The 24,412-nt window shown below is 56.3% G+C and overlaps 2 protein-coding genes across 2 annotated transcripts in view; one reads left to right on the forward strand and one right to left on the reverse strand.

The window, feature by feature from the left end:
• The first annotated feature begins 5,665 nt into the window (after nucleotides 1–5,665).
• P2RX2 (purinergic receptor P2X 2) lies at nucleotides 5,666–10,156 on the forward strand. The gene is made up of 12 exons (XM_032199073.1): nucleotides 5,666–5,793; nucleotides 6,143–6,278; nucleotides 7,095–7,166; nucleotides 7,453–7,528; nucleotides 7,633–7,726; nucleotides 7,926–8,006; nucleotides 8,461–8,599; nucleotides 9,121–9,251; nucleotides 9,337–9,427; nucleotides 9,774–9,839; nucleotides 9,911–9,988; nucleotides 10,116–10,156. Exons 1-12 carry the CDS (start codon nucleotides 5,666–5,668, stop codon nucleotides 10,122–10,124), a joined length of 1,101 nt encoding a protein of 366 aa, XP_032054964.1. The 3' UTR covers nucleotides 10,125–10,156.
• Nucleotides 10,157–11,597: 1,441 nt separating this feature from the next.
• POLE (DNA polymerase epsilon, catalytic subunit) overlaps nucleotides 11,598–24,412 on the reverse strand; it is a 34,344-nt gene continuing 21,529 nt past the window's right edge. The window contains exons 25-49 of the mRNA XM_032199074.1: nucleotides 24,051–24,246; nucleotides 23,049–23,263; nucleotides 22,670–22,772; nucleotides 22,372–22,452; nucleotides 22,156–22,278; nucleotides 21,855–22,073; nucleotides 21,332–21,541; nucleotides 20,737–20,880; nucleotides 20,228–20,368; nucleotides 18,618–18,771; nucleotides 18,425–18,531; nucleotides 18,116–18,292; nucleotides 17,504–17,727; nucleotides 17,100–17,320; nucleotides 16,171–16,375; nucleotides 15,506–15,679; nucleotides 15,162–15,287; nucleotides 14,580–14,712; nucleotides 14,279–14,459; nucleotides 13,810–13,941; nucleotides 13,498–13,691; nucleotides 13,070–13,270; nucleotides 12,201–12,326; nucleotides 11,880–11,969; nucleotides 11,598–11,711 (exon numbers count right to left, since the gene is read on the reverse strand). Of these exons, the coding sequence (XP_032054965.1) occupies nucleotides 11,598–11,711; nucleotides 11,880–11,969; nucleotides 12,201–12,326; nucleotides 13,070–13,270; nucleotides 13,498–13,691; nucleotides 13,810–13,941; nucleotides 14,279–14,459; nucleotides 14,580–14,712; nucleotides 15,162–15,287; nucleotides 15,506–15,679; nucleotides 16,171–16,375; nucleotides 17,100–17,320; nucleotides 17,504–17,727; nucleotides 18,116–18,292; nucleotides 18,425–18,531; nucleotides 18,618–18,771; nucleotides 20,228–20,368; nucleotides 20,737–20,880; nucleotides 21,332–21,541; nucleotides 21,855–22,073; nucleotides 22,156–22,278; nucleotides 22,372–22,452; nucleotides 22,670–22,772; nucleotides 23,049–23,263; nucleotides 24,051–24,246 (3,991 nt within the window). The remainder of the gene's footprint in view (nucleotides 11,712–11,879; nucleotides 11,970–12,200; nucleotides 12,327–13,069; nucleotides 13,271–13,497; nucleotides 13,692–13,809; nucleotides 13,942–14,278; nucleotides 14,460–14,579; nucleotides 14,713–15,161; nucleotides 15,288–15,505; nucleotides 15,680–16,170; nucleotides 16,376–17,099; nucleotides 17,321–17,503; nucleotides 17,728–18,115; nucleotides 18,293–18,424; nucleotides 18,532–18,617; nucleotides 18,772–20,227; nucleotides 20,369–20,736; nucleotides 20,881–21,331; nucleotides 21,542–21,854; nucleotides 22,074–22,155; nucleotides 22,279–22,371; nucleotides 22,453–22,669; nucleotides 22,773–23,048; nucleotides 23,264–24,050; nucleotides 24,247–24,412) is intronic.

Genomic DNA, 24,412 nt, shown 5'->3' on the forward strand with positions numbered 1-24,412 from the left:
CCTTCCCCTGCCCCTGTCCTTGCCCCTCGGGCCAGCCCAGGGCACTTGGCCCCGTCCCCATCCCCTCCCGTGTCTGTGCGCACCGACGGGGTGTCCCCCCCCCTCCCCAGCCTGCTGTCCGTGTTATCGTTATCCCGGTCCCGGCAGCCTGTCCAGCCGTGTGGGTTGTTCCAGGCCTTGCAGCATCCTTGTGCTCGCCCCAGTGATTCCCCCCCCTCCGCCTGTCGCGGGGAGCCCAGCCGGGATGCAGCCCCCCAGGTGCTGGCTGTGCTCTGCCCGGTGCAGCCGGAGGGTGATGGCCTTGGCCGTGAGGACACCTCCCCGGCTGCGGCTCAGCCACTGCCTGCCGGCATCCCGAGGTCCTCCCCAGCAGAGCAGTGCTCCAGCCAGCGTGCTTCCCACCCAGGGCAACGAGGCTGGTGAGGGGTCTGGAGAACAAGTCCTACGAGGAGAGGCTGAGGGAGCTGGGGGTGTTCAGCCTGGAGAAAAGGAGGCTCAGGGGTGACCTTATCGCTCTCTACAGGTACCTTAAAGGAGGCTGTAGTGAGGTGGGGGTTGGCCTGTTCTCCCACGTGCCTGGTGACAGGATGAGGGGGAATGGGCTAAAGTTGTGCCAGGGGAGGTTTAGGTTGGATATTAGGAAGAACTTCTTTACCGAAAGGGTTGTGAGGTATTGGAATGGGTTGCCCAGGGAAGTGGTGGAGTCACCATCCCTGGAGGTCTTTAAAAGACGTTTAGATGTAGAGCTTAGGGATATGGTTTAGTGGAGGACTGGTTAGTGGGAGGTCAGAGGTTGGATGGGGTGATCTGGGAGGTCTCTCCCAACCTAGACAATTATGTGATTCTGTGAAAGGGCTTGGCAGCAGAGCCGTGGCTTATCACATCAGGATTTCCCTAACAGCGTGCACAGAGGCCAATGCCACAGGCGAGTGCAGAGTCCGCTCTGCAGCTGTGACATGGCTGCCTCGCGCCGCCCTTGACATCGCCTGAGGTGTCGCAAAGGTCTCCCAGCTGCCATGTCACCTGGCAGAGTCACCTCCGTGGTCCTGTGGGGGTACCACAGCTCCCCGAGGAAAACACACCATGTTTTTCTTAGGGAGAAACTGGCACAGAAATGGGCTCTGGCAAAGACTCAGCCTCCCCTGGTATCATCCCCCAGCTGCACACCTGGCCCCACAGAGCCCTTCTGCTGCAGCTCCGCTGTGCCACGCCGTGCCTGACCCCCTGCACCCCATAAACCCACTCTGCCCCACACCCAGGCTGTGCTCACAGCCCCGTGGTGCCTGGCAGGAGAGCCCCACGCTGGCAGCATGCAGCAGCAGCCTTGGTCGTGGCATACGAGCCCGTCAGGGACTCCGCCGAGCCGTGCCTCAGTTTGGGTTTGTCTGGAAGATAACAGGGGATAAGAAGGACGCACAGAGCTCTGGCCTTCACCCCCTGTCCCCAGCCAGCAGGGCTGCGGGGTTGGCCCCATGTGGAGTAACCGAGCTGCCTGAGCAGGCGGTCGAGGCCCCGCTGGTGCTGGGCTGAGGCTGGGGCTGGGGTGCAGGCTGAGCCCTGGCCACCCGCCTCATCTGGCAGCACCACCCGCACCCAGCTCTGCTGACGTGGCCCAAGGCTGCAGCCAAGGCTGGCACGGAGCCGAGACACCTGAGTGCTCGCCCTGCCTGTGCTGACAGCCCTGCTGTCAGTGGCCAGTCCTGGGATGGAGTGCAGGAACAGGCTGGGGGGTGATTTGTCCCCCCCTGCTAGCATGCTGGGTTCTGTTTTGGGGCTCCCCGTTACAAGAAAGGCATTGCCACGCTGGAGCCAGGCCAGTGGAGACCCCCGAGGTGGTTGTAAAGGGAGTAGGGTGTGAGGGCATGCCGCTGGAGCGGGACCTCATCTTCCCCACCCTCAGGTTGCAGTGGGGCTCAGTCCTTCTCCAAGGGCACCGTGGGCATCAGGGAGATGCCTCCCATGGGATGATGTCCTGGATACCCGGGCTGCACAGGTGGCCGGGTGCCCACAGCCACCAGACCCGGGGCCTCAGCTGTGTCCTGGAGCCAGTGCGTCCCCTGGCTGCCCCTGTGTCCAGCCTTGCCCTTTGCCCTGGCGAGCCATCATAGCTGGCCTGAGAGCGTGCATGCTGTGCATGCTGCCTGCCATGCTCTGCCTGTCCCTGCAGGAGAGGGACAGTGGCTGTGGTCATGGTTTGTTCTCCTCACTCTGGGGCTGGGGCTGTTCTGCTCGGAGCAGATCTTTTGTGTCCCCTTCTTGTGCCCCCTGTGCTCCGGGACTTGCTCTCTTTGTTTCTTCTGCGCTTTTGCATGCTCAGCCACCTCCTCTCTCCTGCCCCGCCAGCTCCTCAGGGTGCCCTTGAAATCTCACTTGTGGAAGGGCAGGAATGAGCCCTTGGCACAGAGCATGTGAAGAGTAGACTCTGAAGGAAAGGGACATTCCTCTTGGATACATAACCTTTCTAATATAGTTTTATGGGAGAAAGAATTAAAAAGGGGAAATTAGCTCCTCTCCAAAACTTTCCAAACTCTCCGTGCAGAAGCTGGGCTGGGTCCACCAGCTATTTTCAGTGCAATTCTTGGCTGGGGGATGGTGTGGCTTTGAATTAGGCTCCCCAGTCATCTGCAGGTCCTGTGGCTCAGGGGCACCTGGGGACAGTGACACCTTCTGTCTGTCCCGCAGACCCTCAGCCCCTGGCACAGGGCCACGCTGAGCACAGACCTCCTCCAGGCTTTCCCTGAGGTTCTGGTGCTGCCCTGTAACTCCCTTCCCACACCGCAGCCTGTTCTCAGTAACCCTGCTTGGGACAGGGATGAGGCGAGCTCCACCCCAGCAAGGCTCGGTGCTGAGCTTCTCGAGCAGCTCCCAGCCACGGTCCCTGATAAACTGCTGTGCCTGAGAGGAAATAGGGAAAGCCCCAAGGAGTGGGGAAAAGGAAGAGGAAAACTCCCTAAAAACCTCCCCAAGACCCCTGGGTTCCCTGTAAGAGGTCAGATACTGATGCTGGGAGGAAGTTCCCTTTATCTTCTGCTTTCCCTTAACCCCTAGGCAAATCTCAGTGCCTGGGAGGTGCCTGGTTTTACCACCCTAGTGAGTACCTTCCTTTAATTTATGGGAATACTTAGCAGGAATCAGACTTGCAAGGAGGAGCCGGTGCCTTCCTGACATGTATCACCCCACTTCCAGGTGAAGGTGGAGTGAGGTTGAGTCAGCAGGGCTTGGGTGAACAACAGCGTGAGAAACTGTGGCTCAGAAACAGGGTCTGGTTTGTCAGCATTGGTCAAAACTCAGCAGAATTTTTTTGGGGCTGACAATCCTGAGAGCAGAAAACACCATGAGGCTGGGGTGTTTCTGCATCTCTGGAAAACAGATACTCCTTACTTGCCATGTGAAGGATGAAGTACACGCCGGTATTTTCATCCCTCTGGAAGGTGCAAAGACATCTGGAGAGATAAAAAAAAAAATTCCCACGTGCTTAGGGTTTGCTTAATGTTATGTGTGTTGTCTCTGACTTACACAACGGTTGCTGATGTGGATTTTTGGGAGCTTCCAGCAGGAAGTGCTGTATCGCACCAGGTGAATCATTAATCGGCAGGGTAAGGCTGGCAGGTCGCAGCGCGCATGTCTGCATCGCTCCCAGCTTGGGCAGAGTCCGGGCCGTGCAGACAGCTCCGTGCAGATCACAGCAGCACCGTGGCTCCTTTTGGTGCCAGGGCTGTGGCACGGCCACCCTGGACCACAGCCGTCTGTGTCCCCTCTACATTGTTCTACAGCTCAGCAGCAGGGTAGGAGTGCAGAAGAAGCCTAAAAGCTCGAGGTTTCCTCCTTGAACCCTGCACAGCTACTGATAAAGCCAGTTCCCACGGTTTTGGCTATGGGAGAAGGCAAATCAGCCTTGAGATTTCTCCTTCCTGGCCTGCAAGAGGTTAGCATGCTGTACCCAAGCCCAGGGTTTTTCCTGCCTCTGTCTGATGGAGGTGACTGCTGCAGTTCCCTCGTTGAGTTCTCCTTGACTGCTAATTAGGTCTGGAGATCGGTGGTGACCCCCTCAGCCTGGACTCACCCCTCTCTGGCACCCAGCCCTGCAGGATGCTTGACCCACAGTGCTCATGCAGACAGGGAGGAGAGCGGTCAGGCAATCTAGGAAAAGGATTCAACAAAAAGAGAGGACAGGCTGCACCTGGCAATCCTCTGCCATCAGCCAACGCCAAGCTGGTGGCTCAGCCCCACCACAGAGACAAAAGAAAAGGCATTGCAGATATTTACCAGTGGCAGGATCAGGCTGGCAGAGTTCAAGGGTGTTAAAGGTTGTCAAAGGTAACATAAGGGCAGCAACACAGAGCAGTAAGTCTTGTCGTGAGCCCTGGGGCCCAGGGATGAGGTGACTGTGTTGACACAAGGGGTTGAACAAAGGGGATTGGGCTTAGGAGCCATCTGAAGGTGGTGTTCCATGGTCTTCATCAGGGTGGTGACTCTGCAGCAGCACTAAGGTGTCATGATAGTGAATGTGGCCTAGGAAAGCACTGTGTTAATTAGCAAATCCATCCAAACTGCTATTGAAGGAAGAAAGAATCCTGAAGAAAGAATAAATGCAGGTCGGATGATGACTTGTTTATATCTCAGATAGTCACAGCACCTCCAAGAGCCTTTCCAAGCAAGCAGTGCTGTGTACAAGGTAGAAGCATCCCCCAGATTACACAATAAATCAAAGTCCCTGAGCGTCTGCTGCAACCTTGGCACAGGAAAGGGAGCCAGAGGGACCAGGGACAGAGCTGGTGTCTTGGTCCTGCCACAGCAGCAGAACGTAGGGTAGATGGGGCTCTCCTTCCACTGATATTGGTGGAAGAGCTGAAGACTTGATGGCCTTCAGAGAACAGGAAAATCCATTCTCAGCATGGGAGACCGCCTCAAATCTCCCTGTCCAGAGCCAGCAGCTGTGTCCATACGAAACAGGAGGTGGGGTTGTTCAAGGAGGTAACGTTGTCATTGCCTTCTCCCAGCGCTTTGGAGCACCCACTGGTCTCATGCACAGCCTGGGAAGGTTTTTTGTTTGTCTGTTTGTTTTTGTTTTGTTTTGTTTTTCCCCACATCTCCCAAGTCTGCTCTTTGTGCCATCCTCAGAAGGTCCTGAGATAGCTTCAGGGCAAGGGAGGAAAGGGGTCCAGCAGTTCGGGTGTCCCTTGGTGGGTGTGACAGCCCCCTCCCCTGGGGCCGGCAGATCTTGCTCACCAGCTCACAGGTTTTTTCTCTGGGCCCCTTGCCAGGCTCCTCTGGGTCATTTTGGGTGAGCGACACCCTGCCTCTCCCAAAACTGCAAAACGGGCACCCGCTTCCACCCCCTTCCCGACCGCAACCTGACGCTCCGCTGCTGCCTTCACCAGCACGAACCATCCTGCGGGGAGCGACAACCGCTGCAGGGGTGGGGGTCCCTACTACCGAGCCCCCCCGAGCAGACTTATCCGGGCCCGCAGGGGTCGCTGCCGTGCCGAGCCGAGCCGTGCCGAGCGGTGCTGAGCCGTGCGGTGCCGACCCGTGCGGTGCCGAGCCGGGCGGTGCCGAGCCGGGCGGTGCCAAGCCGTGCAGTGCCAAGCCGTGCAGAGCCGTGCTGAGCCGTGCCGAGCCGTGCCAAGCCGTGCCGAGCCGTGCCGAGCCGATCTCAGCGTCCATGGGCGTGCAGGGCTGCCTGCGGGCGGTGAGCAGCTACTCCAGCCCGCAGGTGGTGGTGGTGCGGAACGGGCACCTTGGCACCGCGTACCGGGCGCTGCAGCTCCTGGTCCTGCTCTACTTCACCGGGTGAGTGCGGGCCGGGACCCTCTGCTCCGCCGGTACCGACAGTGCTGATGCCTGTGCCCTTTCCCCTGCTCTTTCCTCTGCTGTCCCTTCCCTGTGGGCACATCCCAGACCCCTCTGCCCTGCTCTTGGGGCCAAGCTCCTGGCTGGGATCTCCCCCATGGGTTGTCCAAGGGGTGGTGCAGGCAGGCTCTGAACCCCTCGTGCCCTGTGCTGCGCAGTGAGGTGTGTGGGTGCTGAGCACACCCACTGCACTCCTCGGGTCAACAGCTCTCAGCATGCTCTCGGGGTCCTGGGGCCAAGGAGGAGGGCACTGTTGGAAGCTCCTTTTCCCATCCTTCCTTCCCCGCAGGTATGTGTTCATCATTCAGAAGGGCTACCAGGAGAGGGAAACGGGCCCAGAGAGCTCCGTCATCACCAAGGTCAAGGGTGTGACACAGTCACCAAGCAAGGTCTGGGATGTTGGGGAGTACGTGTCCCCTCCTGAGGTGAGGCTCTGACCCCCCATTCTGGCCCTCTTATCCCCATCCTCTTCCCTTCGTTGCTCTGGGGTGGCTGCAAGGAGCTGTGCCTGGGCAGCACCTTGCAGTGGGGGAGCATCTCTCTGGGGAAGGCTTTTCCCAGTGTTTTCAGTGGGTGCCATGAGCCAGGGAATGAGTGTTCAGTCATGCTGAGGGGTTTTGGAAATTGCTTGGTTGAGCTGTGGAAAAGCCTTGTTTGGCATTGGGCACTGCTGGTCTGGACAGCACTTGAGCCACTCACCCCGTGTCACCTGGCTGGGATGGAAGAGATGTCCCATTGCCACTCTCTGGGATCCTTCTACAGGCACAGAAGGTCTGTCCCAGAGCTGAGTACACAGATCTGTGCATGGGTGAGCACCCACAGCATGGCAATAGTGAGACCACAAGCTAGCCCACTTTGTCCAGTGCGAGGACTGTGAGAGGTGTAAGTAAGCTCGAGCGAACCTGTCAGAGCTGGTGGCAGTCAGGGAGGGCTGGTGGCAGGGCCTGATGCTGTGTTTTTTGCTGCTCCAGCTGCTCTTATCAGTGTTTCGCAGTTTCTGAGGGGTGGAGGGTGGCTTAAGCCCATCAGCAGCAGGTCCCAGCAGGACTCCCTGGCACAGTGCCTCCAGTGTCACACTGTGTGGATGCAGTGTGAGCCCACGTGCCCCTACCCAGTGTGTTCCCTGTGTGCACACGTGTGTGTGTGACCGTGTGTGTGTGTGTAAATACACTTGTACCTCTCCACGTGTTCATGGCTGTGCTGTCCTGTGACTGGTATCCCACCTTCTGGCTGCTTTGCAGGGTGGGAGCACCTTCAGCATCCTCACGCGGGTGGACGTCAGCCCTGCCCAGGTCATGGAGACCTGTCCTGAGGTGAGGACAGGGGCAGGGGACTGGGGAGGAGCAGTCATGGGGCCAGGGGAGAGCAGCAGGGGCTGCCCATGGGGACCCAGCACGCAGGTGGCTGTAGTGCTGGTCCCCACAGCTCTCCTCTGCCGCTGCCCTTCCCAGCAGGAATCCTGTGGCCTTCCCTGGCCTGGGGGCAGCACAGAGGCTGTGACACCACAGGGGGAAGTGAAAAGAGACTGAGTAGCACTTGTCAGGGGAGGGGGAGCACCAGTGAGCACAGCTCCCAACAAAACTCCCCGTCCTGCTGCAGGGCCGAGCGGTCGCCAACGCCACGTGCAGCTCCGACCAGGACTGCGTCCCCAGGGACACGGACACGTCTGGCCATGGTGAGTCAGGAGGGATGTGTGGGCAGAGCAGCCTGCCCAGCCACCCTGCTGCCGGCAGGACCCTGCCTGCTGGGATTTGCAGCGCCGGGCACCCGTCCCCGCAGGGCAGAGGACGGGGCGCTGCGTGCCCCAGGCTGGTGGCACCGGGAAGAGCTGCGAGGTCCTGGCTTGGTGCCCGGTGGATGGAGGCAGCATCAGGTACCGGTGCTGGGGTTGGGCCCTGGTGGGGAATGACAGGCTGCCAGAAGGTCAGAGCAGGCTCTGGGGTGCTGGCATCTCCCAGGTCCTGCAGGATGCAAGGGGATGCTCCCGGCGTGGCCTCCTTGGTGCTGCTCCAGGGGCTTGGGGCAGGGTGGGGATGCCTGTGGGCAGCTGTGCTCACTCCTCTTCCTCGCAGTGAGTCCCTGGCGGAGATGGCATCACAATTCACCGTCCTCATCAAGAACAACATCCACTTCCCCCGCTTTGGCTTCTCCAAGTGAGTATCTGTGGGTGTGAGGGATGCAGCCTGGGTGCCCTACTGCTGGCCTCAGCTGGCCCTGCTGTGCCTGCCTTGCTGGTGGCTGGGTGTGCAGTGTGGTGGGGACAGGGTGGACCCCCTCACACCGTACACATATGCACATGGGGAGCACAGGCAGGGCAAGGCCAGCTCCCATCTCTGCTGCCTTCCTGAAAATGGGCAGCGGGGACACTTCCCCTGGGAACTGTGCTGCAGGGAGGGGGAGATGCAACGCGAGGAGTGCAGAAATGTGGGGTCAGCACAGGGCGGGTCTAAGGGATGGAGATGCAGGAGGGTGGCCCTGGTGTCCTTAGCTGGAGAGATGCTGCTTCTTCACAGGGGATTCCCGTTCCCAGTTTACCGAGTGACGGGGTCCCGTTCGGACCCAGTGTGTCCCCTCTCACACACAGGTCTCTGGCTTGGTCTCCCCCAGGGGCAACATCCAGGCAGCTGAGAGCGGCTACCTGAAGAGCTGCATGTTCAACACCACCTCTGCCCTTTACTGCCCCATCTTCAAGCTGGGCTTCCTCGTGGAGCAGGCGGGCGAGGACTTCGCGGAGCTGGCTGAGAAGGTGTTGTGTGCTGGGTGGCTGCAGGGCCCAGGGTCTCACGGGGTCTTGCCAGCAGGGCACAGGGCACTCATTTCCTGGGGACCTGCTTGGGTGTTCTGTGTGTCACCACTCACTCCCTGATGCTGCAGTGATGTGGAGGTGACCAGGAGTAATGTCCTTGACCCCACTGCCTCAGAGCCTCAGGACTCAGCACTTCTAGCACCTCTAGCCCTAGCCTAGGTTGTGTTCCTCCTAGAACAGGGTGGCACTTGAAGGCTTCAGGCTACAGCCCTGCTACCTCCTCTTCACTCATGGGAGCAGACAAATGTGGCCCAGGGGAGAAACCTGGTGCTGCTCCATCCTCCTTCCAGAATCTGCAGCCCTCATCCAGCCCCAGCATCCCCCCAGTCCTGTGGGTTTTGCCACTCCAGCTCTAGAGTTGGCCCCCCAGTGCCCAGCCCGCTCAGCTGGGAAGCTCTCTATTGGGATGCCGTGCCCACTGCATGCTGGCACTGTGCAAGGTCTGCTGCTCCCTGCTGCAGGGTGGGGTGATCGGGGTGATCATTACCTGGAACTGCAACCTGGACCTGCCCGACACCGAGTGCAACCCCCACTACTCCTTCCGCCGCCTCGACCCCAAAAGGGTTTCGGCTTCCCCAGGCTACAACTACAGGTGATGGCCCTGTCCCCACGGTGGCCCTGCAGCCTTCTCTGGCCCTGCCTTGCCCTCACTGGTGTGTCCGTCGTCTCCCAAGCAGGTTTGCCAAGTACTACAGCTGGAATGGGACTCGCTCGCGGGTGTTGATCAAGGCCTATGGGATCCGTGTGGATGTGATTGTGCATGGCCAGGTGAGACGGTTCGGGGGGGCGTGATGTGTTTGTCTCTGTGTGTCTCTGGGAGTGGGGGCATGCATGTGTGCCACCTCTGCTTTGTGCTGCTGTGGCTGTTCTAGCAAAGCAGCTCTGCCTGCTGCTGCAGGAGGACGGGGATCCCAGATGCCCCAAATGGAAGCCCTGGGCTCTGTCTTGGCTTGGTGGAAGGGGCAGCTGCAGTGCCTGTATGCATGTGATGTCCTGCAAGTGCAAGCCTGGTGGCACCACGCAGGCATTAGGGCTGGGGAGGGTGGAATCAGCTCAGCCCAGTCCTGCTACGGGGGCACTGGCGGGGACAGCTGACCCCATCCCTCTCTGTCAGGCAGGAAAGTTCAGCCTGATCCCCACCATCATCACCCTAGCCACGGCGCTCACCTCGGTGGGACTGGTGAGTATGGGTGCTGGGGGGGTTCCACCTAGCCACCCGTGCTGGCCCTGACCTCCCCGCCTGCCTTGCAGGGCTCCTTCGTCTGTGACTGGATCCTGCTGTGCTGCATGGACAAGGAGCAGCGGTACAGCAGCAGGAAATTTGAGCAGGTAGCACCTGGCTGCGGGTATAATTGAGGATTTTCCTCTGCAGGGGTCCCGTCCCTGGGGTACCCCATCGGCAGAGCAGCCCATGATGCATTCCCGACCACCCGCCCCTCCTCTGGTCCCACTGCAGGTAGGATAACTCGTGCTCAGCTCGACACCATCCAGCCCCCCACCCTCAGCTCTCAGCGACCTGCTTGCCCGTGTAGAGCTGTGCCCATGGACGGGTGGCACGTGCCCTACAGCCCCTGTGAGCCACGAGCCCGCTGGCATGTGATGGTTGTGACCACCAGCAGGACCCAGCAGCTCGGAGTCACACTGGGAGCTGCTCACTGCAGGCAAATCCTGGCTTGGGGGCACTCCCAGGGCTGGGCACAGCTTAATCTGGGGTGTCCAGGGGGGCTCCAGCTGCTGCCCTTCCCAGCCCCTGCCTGCGGGCACTCTCAGACCCATCCTAGCCCCCGTTTCCCTCTTGGCAAGACCCACGTGTGCTCTGAGCCCCACAAAGTTGCTGCTGCTGCACCAGGGAGGGGGGGAGCCTTGCCCTGGGGTAGCAGCCCAATAAAACACCGCTGCTCAGCATCCGTGCCTGGGGCTCCATGCGGCGGTGGGCCTTGGGGAGATGTTGGTGTCACAGTTCGGTGCGGGAAGAGGCAGGGACAGGGTTGTCCCCCCCCCTCCCCAGGCCCTGGAGCACAAACCCCAAGTGCTGCTGGCCTGAGCCCAAAGACAATCTGCAGCAGGCGCCTGGCGGTAACCAGCTGGGGCATTTCTGAGCATAATTCTGATGTTTTTCTGCTCTCATATTACAGCACATCCTCCCCCAGCAGCTCAGCTGGGCTCAGGAGGGTCGGGGCGGGGGAAGGAAGGGCTGTAGTGGGCAGAGTCCCAGGGCTGAGGGACTCAAGGTCGCTTTGCTTGGCTGGGTGCCCTGCTCTGAGGGGGAGCTGGCCTTGTGCACACCCCCAGCAGTGCTGCTGCAAGAGGGCACCTGCAATTCCACCTTGCCCTTGTCAGAAGCAGGACGAGGCCCCCCTGGGACAGCAGCAGCACAGAGGCTGAGCCCAGGCACTGCCTGGCCTTGGCTGCAGCCATCCGGGACTCAGTTACCAGAAGCAGAGGCTGAGCCAGACAGTAACTTGATTGCACAGGGCAGCAATCACATTAGGGGGGGTGAGCATGCTGCCCCTCGAGGCCAGCTCATCTTCACTGCTTCTAGCACCAAAAGGAAGAGAGAGGGGGCACAGCTCTCCCCTTGCAGCCGGGGATGTGCTGCCAGGCTGGGGCAGGCAGGGTTCAAAGGGGGACAGATCCTTGCAAGGAGACATCCCCAGCTCCCACCGCACAGGAACCAGACAAATAAAACTATTTATTTATACAAATTCCACATTAAAAAGAGGTACAGCCTTGCCTACAGCACCTAGAGCATGGGCAAATGGTCCCCGTGGAGCACAGCTCCTGCCCCGTGTGCTGGGCTGGTGCAGCACAGCCTGGTCCCTCTCCGTGCCTGCTGCTTTTGCCCTCCAGCACAGCAGGAGGGGCACACAGCTCCCCGGGGCTGGCGTAGTGCACAGCTGAACCCTAACCAACAGCAGAGATGGGATGAGCCTTGCTTTCATTGCTGGAGCTGGGGGTTTGTACGCAGCAGCCACTCGATGGTTTCCAGGAGATAGGCCATGCTGTAGTGCCGAGCGATGTTCTGGAAGATGGTGATGTGCTCCATGAAGACCTGCAGGAAAAGGAAGCAGGGAGGGAAGGGGGCTGCCTAAAACTGCCCACCCAGCAGCCAAGCAGGTAGAGGAAAGGCAGGAGAGAAGCAAGGTGGGCCCAGGGGGTGGAGAACCACACAGGAAGGCCCAGGCACAGGTCTGGGCCAGGCAGCACACTACGGGCATACCTGGGAGGAGATGGTGAGGGCAAACTCTCCAGCACAGCTGCAGTACACGGGCATGTGTGTGTCCTTCACACCATGACACTTGTTGCACACCTAGAGTCAAAGCAGTTTTAGGTGGGACAGGAGACAAGACCAAGCCCATCAGCCCACCATCAGGGGCACACACATGGCACGAGGGCAGGGAACTGCTGCTGCTGTGGCACAGCATGGGAACCAAACCCTCCTCCCAGCTGCAAGGCTCATCTGCTCCCCTCCTGCAGCTCCACAGGGTGGCAGGGCCTGTCCCTGAGACAAGATCCTGCAGCGGGGTGGCCAAGTGCTCACCAGGTCCTGCAGCATGAAGGCCATCAGCTTCTTCTGCAGGGCTTCCACCAACGCCATTTCAATAGAGTCAGAGTCATACTGCGCCTCACAGTTGGAGCAGACCCAGCTGGGCAGCACTGATCCATCCTACAGGCAAAGAGGAAGGAAGGGGACATGAGGAGATGGCCAAACAAAGTGGCCTTGGAAAGGCTCAAGCAACAGGGTGGGGTATAAGCAGCTCCCCAGGGTAAGCTTTCCTCCTGGAGGGGATGGAGCATGAGGCAAAGCACTGGGACACTTGGACTTGTCACAGGCAGCTAGAAGATGAACAGAAAATGGCCTTTAGGGGAATGTGCTCAGGTGGCCAAGAGGCCAACAGCATCCTGCCTTGTGTAGGAGTAGTGCAGCCAGCAGGAGCAGGGAGATGATGGTCTCCCTGTGCTGGTGAGGCCGGCCGCACCTCAAGTGCTGGGTTCAGTTTTGGGCCCCTCACTACAAGAAAGACATCGAGGCCCTGGAGCATGTTCAGAGAAGGGCTGCGAAGCTGGTGAAGGTTGGAAATGAGGAGACATTTCTTCTCAGAAAGAGCAGTCAGGCACTAGGACGGGTTGCCTAGGGAGGTGGTGGAGTCACTGTCCCTGGGGGTGTTCGAGGAAAGGTTGGACGTTGTGCTCAGTGACATGGTTTAGTGAGTGATAGTGGTGGTAGGGGGATGGTTGAACCAGATGAGCTTGGAGGGCTTTCCCAACCTTAATGATTATATGAATATGATCACCAGCACAGGGCCAAGCAATGCTGCAAAGCAAAGGGCTTAAGAGGGGAAGGCATTAATATGACTGACAGGCATAGAGCACAGCTATGCTGGGACATCCACAGGAACGAGGCTGAACCTGGGAGAGAGCAGGGTCCTTGCACAGGTCTAGGTCCCTGCAGAAGTTGCAGTTCCTGCAGATGACTTCAGGGAGCACGTAGGAGCGGCAAGGGTCCCGAAACTGGGCTTCATCCGAGAACTCGCCCACCTCGATGAGGCGCAGCAGGTCCCTGCGCAGTTTGTTCACCTGGTTGGTAATGTTGGCATCCAGAGACAGCACCTGCAAGGCAAAGAGCCAGGTGAACCTACCAGCAGAGAACAGCCCTCAAAATGACGACTCATACCTCATGTGGATGCAAGAGTGCTGGCAGGGAAAAACAAATTGGCTGTAGATCTGCAGCACACTCCTGAAGCAGAACTGTGGCAAATCGGAGCCACACACGTGGACTAGAATTTGAGCCCCCGATCATAACCCTTCAGAAAAGAGTCCCAGCCAGACCCACCGACCTTGCAAACATATTTGATGAACTCTAGAGCCGGGTTGTTGAGCGGCAAGTAGGAGCCAGGCAGCACTGGGAACAAGTCTGAAGGCTCAGTGGCATTACGAGAACCTGCCATCTTCTTCTTGATCTTCTGGGTGATGGTGAAGAAGCTCTGGGTGAGCTCATTGGCCACGTAATCCTGTGAGAACGTGATCATGCCTAGAGAGACGAGCAGAAAGCACTCCAGCACAGTGGCATGTGGGGCAGGTGGCTTTCCTAGGGGTATATCCCAGGGCTGCAGCACTGCTACCCCTAGGGCCCCGTGCTGGGCACTCACCAGGCATGGCCCCTGTCTCACACGGTGCCTCTTGGGACACTTGGCTGGTGCCTCTCCTCTTGACAGGAGTGCTCCCAGGGGCATTGCGCTGCAGCTCCTCCTTCATGCTGTGGTACACAGCCACGATGTAGGCTGCAGAGACATGAACGGGGCTCCTGGTACAGCCCATGCTGGGGCAGCTGCACCAGCAGCCAGTCTGCTGCAGACTCTCCCAGGCACCCAAGAGACACAAATAACCTTGTTCCCTCCCCGGGAGAGCTCACAGCCAAACTGGAACACCCCCAAACTAACACCCACAACAGAGGAGGCTCCCTCTGTACTGCTCATGGCACAGCACAGGCTCGGCCATAAGGTGCTCTTGGAATCAGCCATCAGGCCTTTTTCAGCAGCCCTGCAGGCATCACGAAGCAGTGAGGAACGTGGGCTTATCTCCAGGAGTGGAACCAGGCAAGGAGCTGGGAGCACTCACCTGACACAATCATTAGGAAGTAGCTCTGGCAGGAGGCAGCCTGGGGCAGGAACTGCACGATATTCCAGCTGTTCTCCAGCAGCTCCTCCACGTTGGATTCCCCTTCCTCCTCTTCTTCCCCCACCTCCTCCTCTTCCTCGCTGTCTTCCTCCTCCAACACTTGCCTCTTGCTGGTATCCTTCTGGAACAGAGCACAACGAGTGGCATTACAGCAGTTCCTTGTACCCAGCCAACACCTCCCCACTCAGTTCAACCCCTAGCCCCTGGCTCCTGGGGGAATTGGGCACTTTGTATTTCTTACCTCCCCGTAGTGGATGCGAGAATGCACTTTTCCCTTGATGCCTCCATAATTTGCTGGATCCATCCAGAGCAGGAACTCCCAGCAGCGGGAGAAAGAAATAGTAAGGGAGTGGAAGATCTCCTTTGAGTGGATGCTGGAGGGAGAGAATGCAGTCACCCTCAACATTAGCAGCATCTTCCCTGGTTAAGAGCCTTCTCCAGGGGACGTGCCAGGGAGGAGGTGGTGCTGGCAAGCAGAGAGGAGTCACCTCACTCTTCCAGCCCTGCTTCAAAAAAAATGGGCTCTGCACAAAAGGTAGCAGTGTAGTCACCAGCAGGGACACCAAGGGAAGCCGTGCCTGAGCCTTGGCTTGTTGTGCTTGCAAAAAGGTGCCTGCTCTAGATGCCTGGACACCATGGCTGGGATGCTGGGAGCCAGACAGGGTATGAATTTTGCAAAAAATTCCGTGCTGAGGCCCAGCAAAAGGCAAAAATCATCATTCTCTGCCCATGCCCTGAGCCATGTCTTAGCTCAGTCATCCAGGAACCTTATCCCTGGGCCTGGCTTGCTAAACACACCCCCGAGCAGCCAAGTGCACCCCACCTATTGATAATGTACTCCATGTAGCTGATTGCATCCTCAATACGCCGCTTCTTGGTGCACAGGATGATCCGGTTGAAGTTGGCGTAAACCACGGAAGAGCCAAGCCGCTTGAACTCAGCCACTAACCTGCAGACAGGGCAGAGGAGCTAGGTTTGGTGTGCAGGAAGAACCGCTCCTGTTCAGCTCCCCGTTAGTTAGACAGGGAACAACAAGCCAGAGGAGCAGGTGGCAACCCCCAGAGGCCACTCTCTGGAGGCTGTGGGTGCCAACAGTGTCCTGCTCACTAATGCCATGCCTGTGTCCTTCTCATCCACAGGGCCTGACAAACTCCAGTTCTCACTTACTGGAGGAAAAGCTTCTTCATCATGTTGTGCAGAGTCCGGTGCAACGCGGGATCGTAGAGCAGCGAAGAAGGAGAGCGAAGCCAGCGGTAAAAATGAATGACCTGGTTGTCCGCGTAGATGTTGTGGTACTGCGTGATCTCCTTCACCCAGCTCACCACCATACTCTTCAAAATCCTGCCAGGGAGCAGAGAACAGTGTCACCCCCACCAGCCACAAACAGCAGCTTCCTCCTTCCAGGCAGTGACACGCTGGGTGATTCAGGATGGGAGCTCTGCCAATGCAGAGACGCATGAGCCCTCATCCCAGAAACCACAGGGTAAATATGTGCCTCTGTAAACTTGTGGAGCATGAAGAAAGGAGAAACAGGAAAGGGCAAAGCCTTTGCCAACGTGCCCTCACACCTGCTGCCTGAGCCACCATGTAGTCCTGAGCCCAAGATCTTCAGAAGTCTGTGAGAAGATGCCTACCCAGGGGGCTGAGCACCCTCTTCTGCCAAGCAAAGGACCTGATTGTCCTGCCCTAAAGGCAGGAATTTTTCCTTTAGAGTAAACCCACAAGTCACACCATGGGTAAGAGACTGGGAAAAACTAAAACCAGAAGGTAATAAGAGGCATGACACTGGTGTGAACAGACACTCCACATCTTGTTGGCTCCTACAGCAATACCTGAATGTGTTGGAGCAGAGGGCAGTTTCATCATAGCTGGCTGGGATGTTGGCAGCTTGGTTCCCTGTCACCATGTCTTCCAGGGATGCCTGCTGAATCACATCAAAGCTGACGCTCATGCTGGAACCTCCTTCCATGTCATTTACGTGATGAGATTGCAACACTGTGTTTACAGCCAGGCTCTGGATGTCCAGCTCCAGACATACTAAGAAGAAACACAACCCCTCAGCAGGCAGGTAGGGCAAAGAACCACCAAGGACACCATCCACACCTCAAGCTCAGCAAGTGCAACCATTTGCCAAATGTGCTTTTCACAAGTTACAAGGATGATCTATAGAAGATGTTGCATCAAGGTGTGAGATGCTTTCACGTGTTGGTGTAAATATAAAAGCACAGAGCACAAGGTGTGCAACACTCTGATGTCTAGATCAGGAAATGGTGAAAGCCCACACTGTACTGCAGCAGTGTAGGAACTGTGCTGCTCCTCAAACCTTGTTTAACTGACTTCACAGGACACTTTCTACTAGACCAGGTTGCTCAAAACCCCATCCAACTTGGCCTTACACACTTCCAGGGATGAGGCATCCATAGCTTCTCTGGGCAACCTGTTCCAGTGCCTCACCACCCTCATAGTAAAGAATTTCTTCCTTAGATCCCATCTAGGCCTCCCCTCTTTTAGTTTAAAAATCACTCCCTCTTGTCCTATCACTATCTATCTGTATGAAATGTTGCTCTCCATCTTTGATAGCGCACACAGAACTTCTTTTCCCCTTGATGTATCCATTGTACCCGGCCCAGATGGCTGCTGTGGTCACCACCATCCCCACAGAGCTACTTGGAGACTTCGGATAATGCATCCAGCTCCATACAGTGCCCACAGAGCAGCACCTGACTCTGCCCCACGCTGTGCTACCCTGCTCCCTCCTCACCTGTGGAGTAGCAGCCGGGGTTGTTGATCTCCACCAAGGCTCTCTCATCAAACTCCATGACCAGGCGGTTGTCATCAGCCTCCTTGCCCCCCAGATCTGGGCGAGCCGTGGGTGAGAGCCACAGCAAATGGTTGTGACGGCGGAGGTGGCGCGAGAAAAACAGGTCAGAGCCAAAGGTGGAGATGTCGTCAGGGAGATTCCCAATTGGAATGTGGTAATACCTAGAAGAAAGGGAGATGCACGTTCACCAGGAATGAGCATGGCTCAGGAGAAGCTGTGCCACCACTTCTGCCTGTCCCATTAAGGGACAAAGCACCTGGCCTTGACTTGGCCTTGGTCTCTGCTGCAGTCTCGTCCCCACCCAGCCAGGAGTGCAGTAGAAGAACATGGCCAACCCCAGGCACCTGCTCATTTCAAAAGCCTGGGACAGGCACGTATCCAGGTTGAGGTAGTGGCGGATCATGCGGCGGGCTGCGTGGCGCTGCCAGTCCAGGACTGAGTAGCTGATGTCGTCCGTCACTCGGACGGGGACCAACGGGAACTCCTCGATGATGGGAATCCCACTTGCCAGACGTTTCAGGTCCCAGTTAGACTGCACAGCAATCAGTGTGGGGCCCCGGCGCTCATCCTGTGCAAAAGAAACATGTCCTGGTGCAACTCTCCAGTGAGCATCTCTGCTCAGCAGGAAGCTGTTGGTGTTGTATGCCCCTACAGCAAATCCCTGTGCTCCCCGTGGTGGGGACAGCACACTCCAGAAGCAGTAATCTTTGAGCAACCAGCTCCATCGACGAGATGTGGGGAGATGCTGAGCTAGCCTACCTGCTGCCACTGCACTAGGCAAGCCACCCCAAGCAAGGCAGAGCCCTCCAGCAACATCCACTTTTACCTCTGAACTTGGTGCCAGCAGCTACATGCAGGTGCTGTTGGAACTGCTGGACCAGTGCCTTCCACAACCCTCCCACATGCCCCTGCGGACAAAGTCCCATGGGGACCTTCCTCATGCCTTCAGCTCTCACCTTGTAGCCCAGCAGCAGCCGCTGGATGGCTCTGTAGATGGTCTTGGGGTCGGTCTCAGCACGCACTTCAAAGATGTGCTTGTCCGGAGGCAGCAGATCCTCACCCACCTTTTCCAGCAGTGCGCTGCGCTCCGCAGAGAACATGTTGGTGAGGTTTGGCATCTGGTTGCTGCGAACCTGCACCCAAGGCAGACTTGGTCAAAGAGACAGCCCCCCTTCTCAGCAGGGATCCATGCCTCTGCAGAGAAACCCCTTGGGTACTGCTGCCGGACCCCCATGGTCCCCCCAGCCTCTAAAGCCCCCTCTTACCGTGTCCAGCACAAACACGGCGGCTTTGCGCTGCGAGGGGATGAAAAGGCCAAAGAGAGCCTTGGTGCCCTGGGAGCTGTGGTAGAGGTAGATATGGCGAATACTTCCTAGGGACACAGAGCAGCCGTCAGCAGTGCCCGCCGGGTGCCTGCTCCTGGGTGCACCACGAGCTCCTCTCCCCGCGGTGCCTTACCTGGCTCCAGGTAGGTGAACTGGGCCAGCGAGCGCATCTCCAGGTGCTCAATGTCAAAGGTCTCGGCCTCTCGCCCCGTCAGGTGCCTGACCAGCTGCCTGCTGACCATGCACACGCAGCCCAGTTGGATGAGGGCTCGGAAGAGCAGTGGCACCTGTACCAACGGAGATACTATGAAATCACATCCCTCTGGGGAGCTCCTCCTTAAGGTTTTGGACCTTAGCCCCCTGACGTTCTCCTGTGTTAATCCTGCCACATTTTTGGAGACGATGTTCAGAATTGCAATGCAATTTTTTGCATATCAAGATTCTTTTTTCCCTTCTTCCCCAGGACCATGTCCAGTTGGTTTCTCCATAACTCCAAGGACCAAAACCTTGCAATCCCCTCTGAACAATCAGCTTGACTACCCTCACAGAAAACATTTTTTCTCACATTTACATGACATTTCCTGTGTTTTAATTTGTGCCTATCGCCTCTTGTCATATCACTGGGCACCACCGAGAAGAGCCTGTCTCCATCTTCTTTACTTCTCCCTTCTCCCATTGATAAGGTCCCGCTGAGCCTCCCCTCTTGTTATTAGCTTTCCCTAAAGCAGAAATTTATGGTGGCTAAAAATGTTTTCTCTGCATCATGCTTCATGTAATACTTCCCAGTCTACACAAATAACTCAGGTTGCTGAAGTCTCCCAACATTATGATGCTCTTTTTGCCCTTACAGCATCTTGCATCTCATAAAGCATTTTGTAGTCAATGGCACCAGTGATTAGACCAAGCTTTTCCTGCTTAGGCAAAGATTTTCAAACCTTAATAGTTCTATGTTGCATTTCAATAGCAAATTCACTTGTTTTTACCCTTTCTTCAACACACAGCTCCACTCTTAAAATGGTGCAACGCATACATCTATATAGGTCAGACCCTGACACTACAATGTCTTTTCAATTACATTCCTGTCACTGGGTTTTGAGCTGCTGAACAAATCACTGCCCTCTTTAGAAGCAGGCATTCCAGTTTCCCATCTTCATTTTCAGGCTGTCATCATTAATAGCACTAGTACATTTAATTTTGTCTTGACTGCTTTGTACGTTGTACAACTGAACTTTGTTTAGATGGGTCTTTGCTCTTCCAAAAATGTCAAGTTCTTTTATCTGTCAAGTTCTTGTTCTTTTATCTGGCATAAAAAGATTTTAGAGTCATTTTAGAGGACAGGACACCCAGAACTACATGGGGTCAGTCTCCCCCCACCCTTCCCTTTTACTCTAAATGATCTTTTATGGTTTAAATACTAACAGGCTGGCTCTGGTTTGGTTTAAAGGAAGATCTCCCTTTCTGCTTAAAGGTCTTATTTTCCCAAAGTTTTCTAATGCCAGGTAAACCAAAACCCCTTTCCCTGACATGCCTTAACCCAGATACCGACATTCTGCATCTCTGGCCATACAGAAGCACGTATATTCCAGAGTACTCTGCTGTGGAGGTTCAATTTTTGCTCTGTTAGCATGTTGTTGAATTTTTAACTTCCAGGCATCCTCCTGTGCCACCAGTACTTAGACTAGGGAACTACCGCTCAACACTCCTTAAAAAATGGAGAGGAAAACTGAGCACTGGAAGAGTTACCTGAGTCTCATATACTCCCTCGATGTCTGGAGCAGAGAGGTCAGCATTGATTTCGTTGATATGCTCTTGGTACATGTCTTCAGGGACAGAGTACTCGTAGAGGTTGTAAACCAAATTTGAGCGGGGCAGGATCCTGTTTACCTGCCAAGCAAAGGGGCAACCTTAGTGGGCACCTGGCACCAGGTGGTGTGTCTCCCATGAGCAGGGCCGTAAGGAGCTGGGCTCTGAGCACCTCCAGGATCATGCTGAGCCACCTCCTGGTGTTCCTCTCTCAAGAATATCAGGAGAATTTATGCTCATGCCCATTACAAATTCCCATAACTGACAATCTGGCTTTTGGGCAGGTTAAGATTAGCAGAGGGACAAGAGACTGGATGTGGAACATCAGCAGAGCAGGACAGTGAAGCCCTGCATAGCAGATGCTCCTAATACCTGCTTGCAGCAGATGTGAAGTGCCTTATCTCAATGTTTTGCTTTCTAGAAGCTGCAGGTCTGGATCAGGTACCAACCTTCCTGTAGACTGCTCCCTCCTCTGGTTTTGCAATGCGCTGGTTGACGTAGAACACCCTGGGGATGCTCAGCTTGATGCAGTGCAGGTCACTCCCGATCACTGCCCACAGCCTGAACAGGCCTGGCTGGCTGGTCTCAGCAATCTGCAGGACACAGGGGTTCAAGATGGCATTAGTAGGGACATCCAACACATTACTAGGTCTTATATATGTGCTACGGAGCACTTTTGGGTCCTGTATGGCCTCACAGTTACAGTTAGGCAAAGGCTGCCTGCAGCTCTGAACCAGTTGAGGCCCTTCTGGAAGATGAGGTGTGTGACAAGAGGCAGGACTCAGACAGCTGAGGCCATGCCTAGTTGATACCACCTCGCCTCCACATTTGACGTTGGCTGCTTCCAGGCACCACAACCCAAACCCAAATGGGCTGACCTGGGGTTGCCCAGCTGGAGGGGATCTACACACACCTTCCAGATTCACCATCAAGAATGCCCATTTGCAAAGACAAAACAGTAATCACTGCAAAGGCAAGGCTTCGGGCCCCAAGCTGTTCCCTGGGGCAGATGCACGCAGTGGGGGCTTTGTGGGCACCTGGTACCTGCACAATCTGCCAGGGTAAGTCCAGGATGCTCCGTGCTGTCCTACGCAGGTAGCTGCTCAGCCCTTTGGAGAGCACATCGCGGACCACTCCTCCTCCTGCGGCCACACTGCCATCCTCCAGCCGCCGCCGCTTCTGCCGCTCCTGCCGCTGTCGGGCCTGCAGCTCCCACTTCTTCTTGTGGTAGCGCAGCCACACCAGGTGCTGCTCCTAAAAGGATCGACAGCATGCATGAACAGGAGCCACAGGAACCAGGCTATGCTTCCCAGACACGCAACTCCAAGCTGTGCACTGCCGAGGCTGGATGGTGTCCTTGCTACAGCTAGGAAGCTGTCACTGCCCCCATTTGCTCTGTTAGGGGCCTCTCCCAGTTCTATTTCTTTTTGTAGCCCTAAACCATGGAAGTAGAGAGGATTTCAGAAGACCCACAGATTGCTCCAGCTGGTCCCCAAGCTTCTCTGGTAGAAGCACACAACCCCAGGACGTCTTCTGGTCTGCTCCTGCCCCCCGCTGCTTTGCCTACCTTGCTGGTTCCCATGGGAGGAGGTGGGCCCAGGATCTCTCGCCAGGACTGGGATAGCTCCAGGCTCTGGGACATCTGTTGGCTTTCCTCTGCCAGAGGGACTCGCTTCCGTTTATTTGCGATGGGAACTGATGGCTGAAGGCTCTTGGCAACCCCAAAATCCTCTATGTCACTGATCTGTGAGCTGGGTGTTCCCTCCTGGGGCTGGTTGGCAAGGACCTGAGAGGAAAAGACAGCAGGAAGACATGCGTGTAGAAACACTTGCTCAGCACAGCCAGCATCCTTTCCTCACCCTCATTACCTGTCTCTTGCCTTCAGAAGTGAAGAGTTCATTGATTTTTTTTTGTTTGTACACATCGTTCTTCTCCAGGAGTTTCTTATGCAGCCAGTCAGGGTGCCGGACCCGTGGCACCGGGTTCTTTACCTGGGGAAAATCCCCAAATTACAGAGTTCGCTGACCAATGCCCTCCACACACCCCTCCCACCACCACGGACCTGCAACCCTCTACTCCTGTACCTGCTGCAGAGCTGCAGGAATAGTAATGATTTTCTGAATGGTGCTGCCCAGTCTTTCAATGTAGTAATCCCAGTCCAGGATCTGCAAACAGGGCAGAGCAGTGGATAGTGAAAAAAAATGCAGCAGGAGGGTGCAAATTTAGGTTTTGCTGCTAAGATGCAGGGTCGGGCATTTCCCTAGGGACCTTCCGCAGCAATCTGCAAGCACAAATAGCTGCTGCCCATGCAGTGCCTCCAAAGGGAGGAGCTGTTGTGACAGAGCCACAGGCCGTGCTGCATCACAGAGGTGCTCAACTCACTGCACGGATGTTGAAGTCCTGTAGTGAGGGGCTCTTCAGCCATTTCCGGAGGTAATGCTTCCGTACGGTGGGCTCTGCTTGGAAGATGGCAAGGGGGATGGCCCTGGAAAAGGCAGGGAAGCACTTACTACCCAGTGGGACTAAGGTTCTGGCTGCATGGGATCCCCTCTCCCATACTGCAGAGACCCTCAGGGATTCTCCTCTTCTTCTTCCACTGCACAGGGTTACAAATTGCTCACCTTCCTCACAGTCCAAGCCAGCAGGCAGGCAAGCTTGTGGTCACACAGCACCAACTCACTTAGGTGCTGCTACCCTGCCCTTCCTTCACAGTCACCCTATCAAACTATCAAAAGCCTCGTCCCCTTCAAGACAGGTTTACCTCTCAGTGACTGGAGACCCTTCTGGTTTCTTGGAAATGATGAACCGGCAGCTCAGCCCTGCATCCTTCACCATCTGGTCTCCCAGGAATTCTGCCAGGCGCTTGGCAGTGCTGATGGAGGTGGATTTCTGCTCCCCGTAGTCCTCCAGCTTGCGAGACATGGAACGGTTCTCCGAGATCAGCTCAAACAGCTCTGAATCAGGCATGTTGGCAGCCTGAAAAGGAGAGGCAGGGCACACAAAAAAAAGCTAGCAAGAACCCAATGATCAAACTTTGCTGCTGTTAGCTACAGGGAACGCCCATATGCAGCTGATGTGGCTCTCTTCATAATCAGTTTGGAAATTGCCCTCTGTTCCAGTTGTCAACACAACCCATTAAATATGTCTGGCACGGGTTTAAGGCTTTTATTGGAGTTCGTCCTGTGGCTGGGCTGTGGTAGCACCACTCTGAATTGTGCACCTGGTGCTGCAGAGTTCGGCTCACCAAGAATTCGTGGTACCAGGTCACTGCAAAAATTGAAAGTGGTCCCAAGGAACTCCCCAGCTGAGCTCGCAGTCTATCCTGCACCCCAATATCTGACTTTTCTTGTGTTTGCTCTCACTATTTTCTTCATAGCTCTCCATACTTCTCATAACACTCTGCAGGCAAGTGGCTCTGTCGTTCTCTGCCTCAGCAGATGCCCTTAGATAACATCCTTAGGGGATGAGGGCTGCCAGACCAGCTCCATGAAAGAGATGACTGGAGAAGCACAACACTCAGCCCCCCACTAACAGCTAGAAAAGAAGAGCTAGAAGAGCTGCTGCAATAAAAGACACTGAACTGCAGCCCTAGAGAGCCAATGCAGCAGAATTAAGATAGAAATGACCAGAGGCACAATGGTCCACCTCATCCCTGCAAACAAAGTCCTCCCTCCCACAGTGTCCTATCAGCTTTTACACCTTTTTTTTTTTTTCCAGGAGCAAGGATGCACAAGGGACAGACAACCTGCAGAGGAATGCCTACCTTGCTGTACAGCACGTCTAGCCAGTAGTCAGCCACCTTGGCCACAGAAGCGTAGACCTCCTCCAGGGTGGTGCCTTTCAGGAAGGCCTCAAACACAGAGGACTGGAAGATCTTCACAAGCTGCAGCTCACCTCGTCGCTTCACCTCGAATCCCTTCAGCTCAGCCAGGGACCCATCCTCGTTGAACACCGCGTACCTGGGACACACACAGCCCGTGCAAAACCTGCCCTCCGACCCTGGGATGTGTTTCCCCGGGCTCCAATTGCTCTCCTCCTGCCAGGGCCCTTCTCCCAGCAGTGCCACACAGGGCAGACATCAGGCAAGTTAAGCTAAGCTGCGGTGCTCTCTGTGCCAGGATAATC

Source organism: Aythya fuligula, chromosome 17, assembly GCF_009819795.1.
Source record: "Aythya fuligula isolate bAytFul2 chromosome 17, bAytFul2.pri, whole genome shotgun sequence".
Taxonomy (NCBI): Eukaryota; Metazoa; Chordata; class Aves; order Anseriformes; family Anatidae; genus Aythya; species Aythya fuligula.

Coding starts and splice junctions, on each gene's coding strand:
- P2RX2 (XM_032199073.1), top strand. CDS start 5,666: ATGGGCGTGCAGGGCTGCCTGCGGGCGGTGAGCAGCTACTCCAGCCCG. Junction 7,529..7,632: donor CACGGACACGTCTGGCCATG/GTGAGTCAGGAG, acceptor CCGTCCCCGCAG/GGCAGAGGACGGGGCGCTGC. Junction 9,428..9,773: donor ATGTGATTGTGCATGGCCAG/GTGAGACGGTTC, acceptor CCTCTCTGTCAG/GCAGGAAAGTTCAGCCTGAT.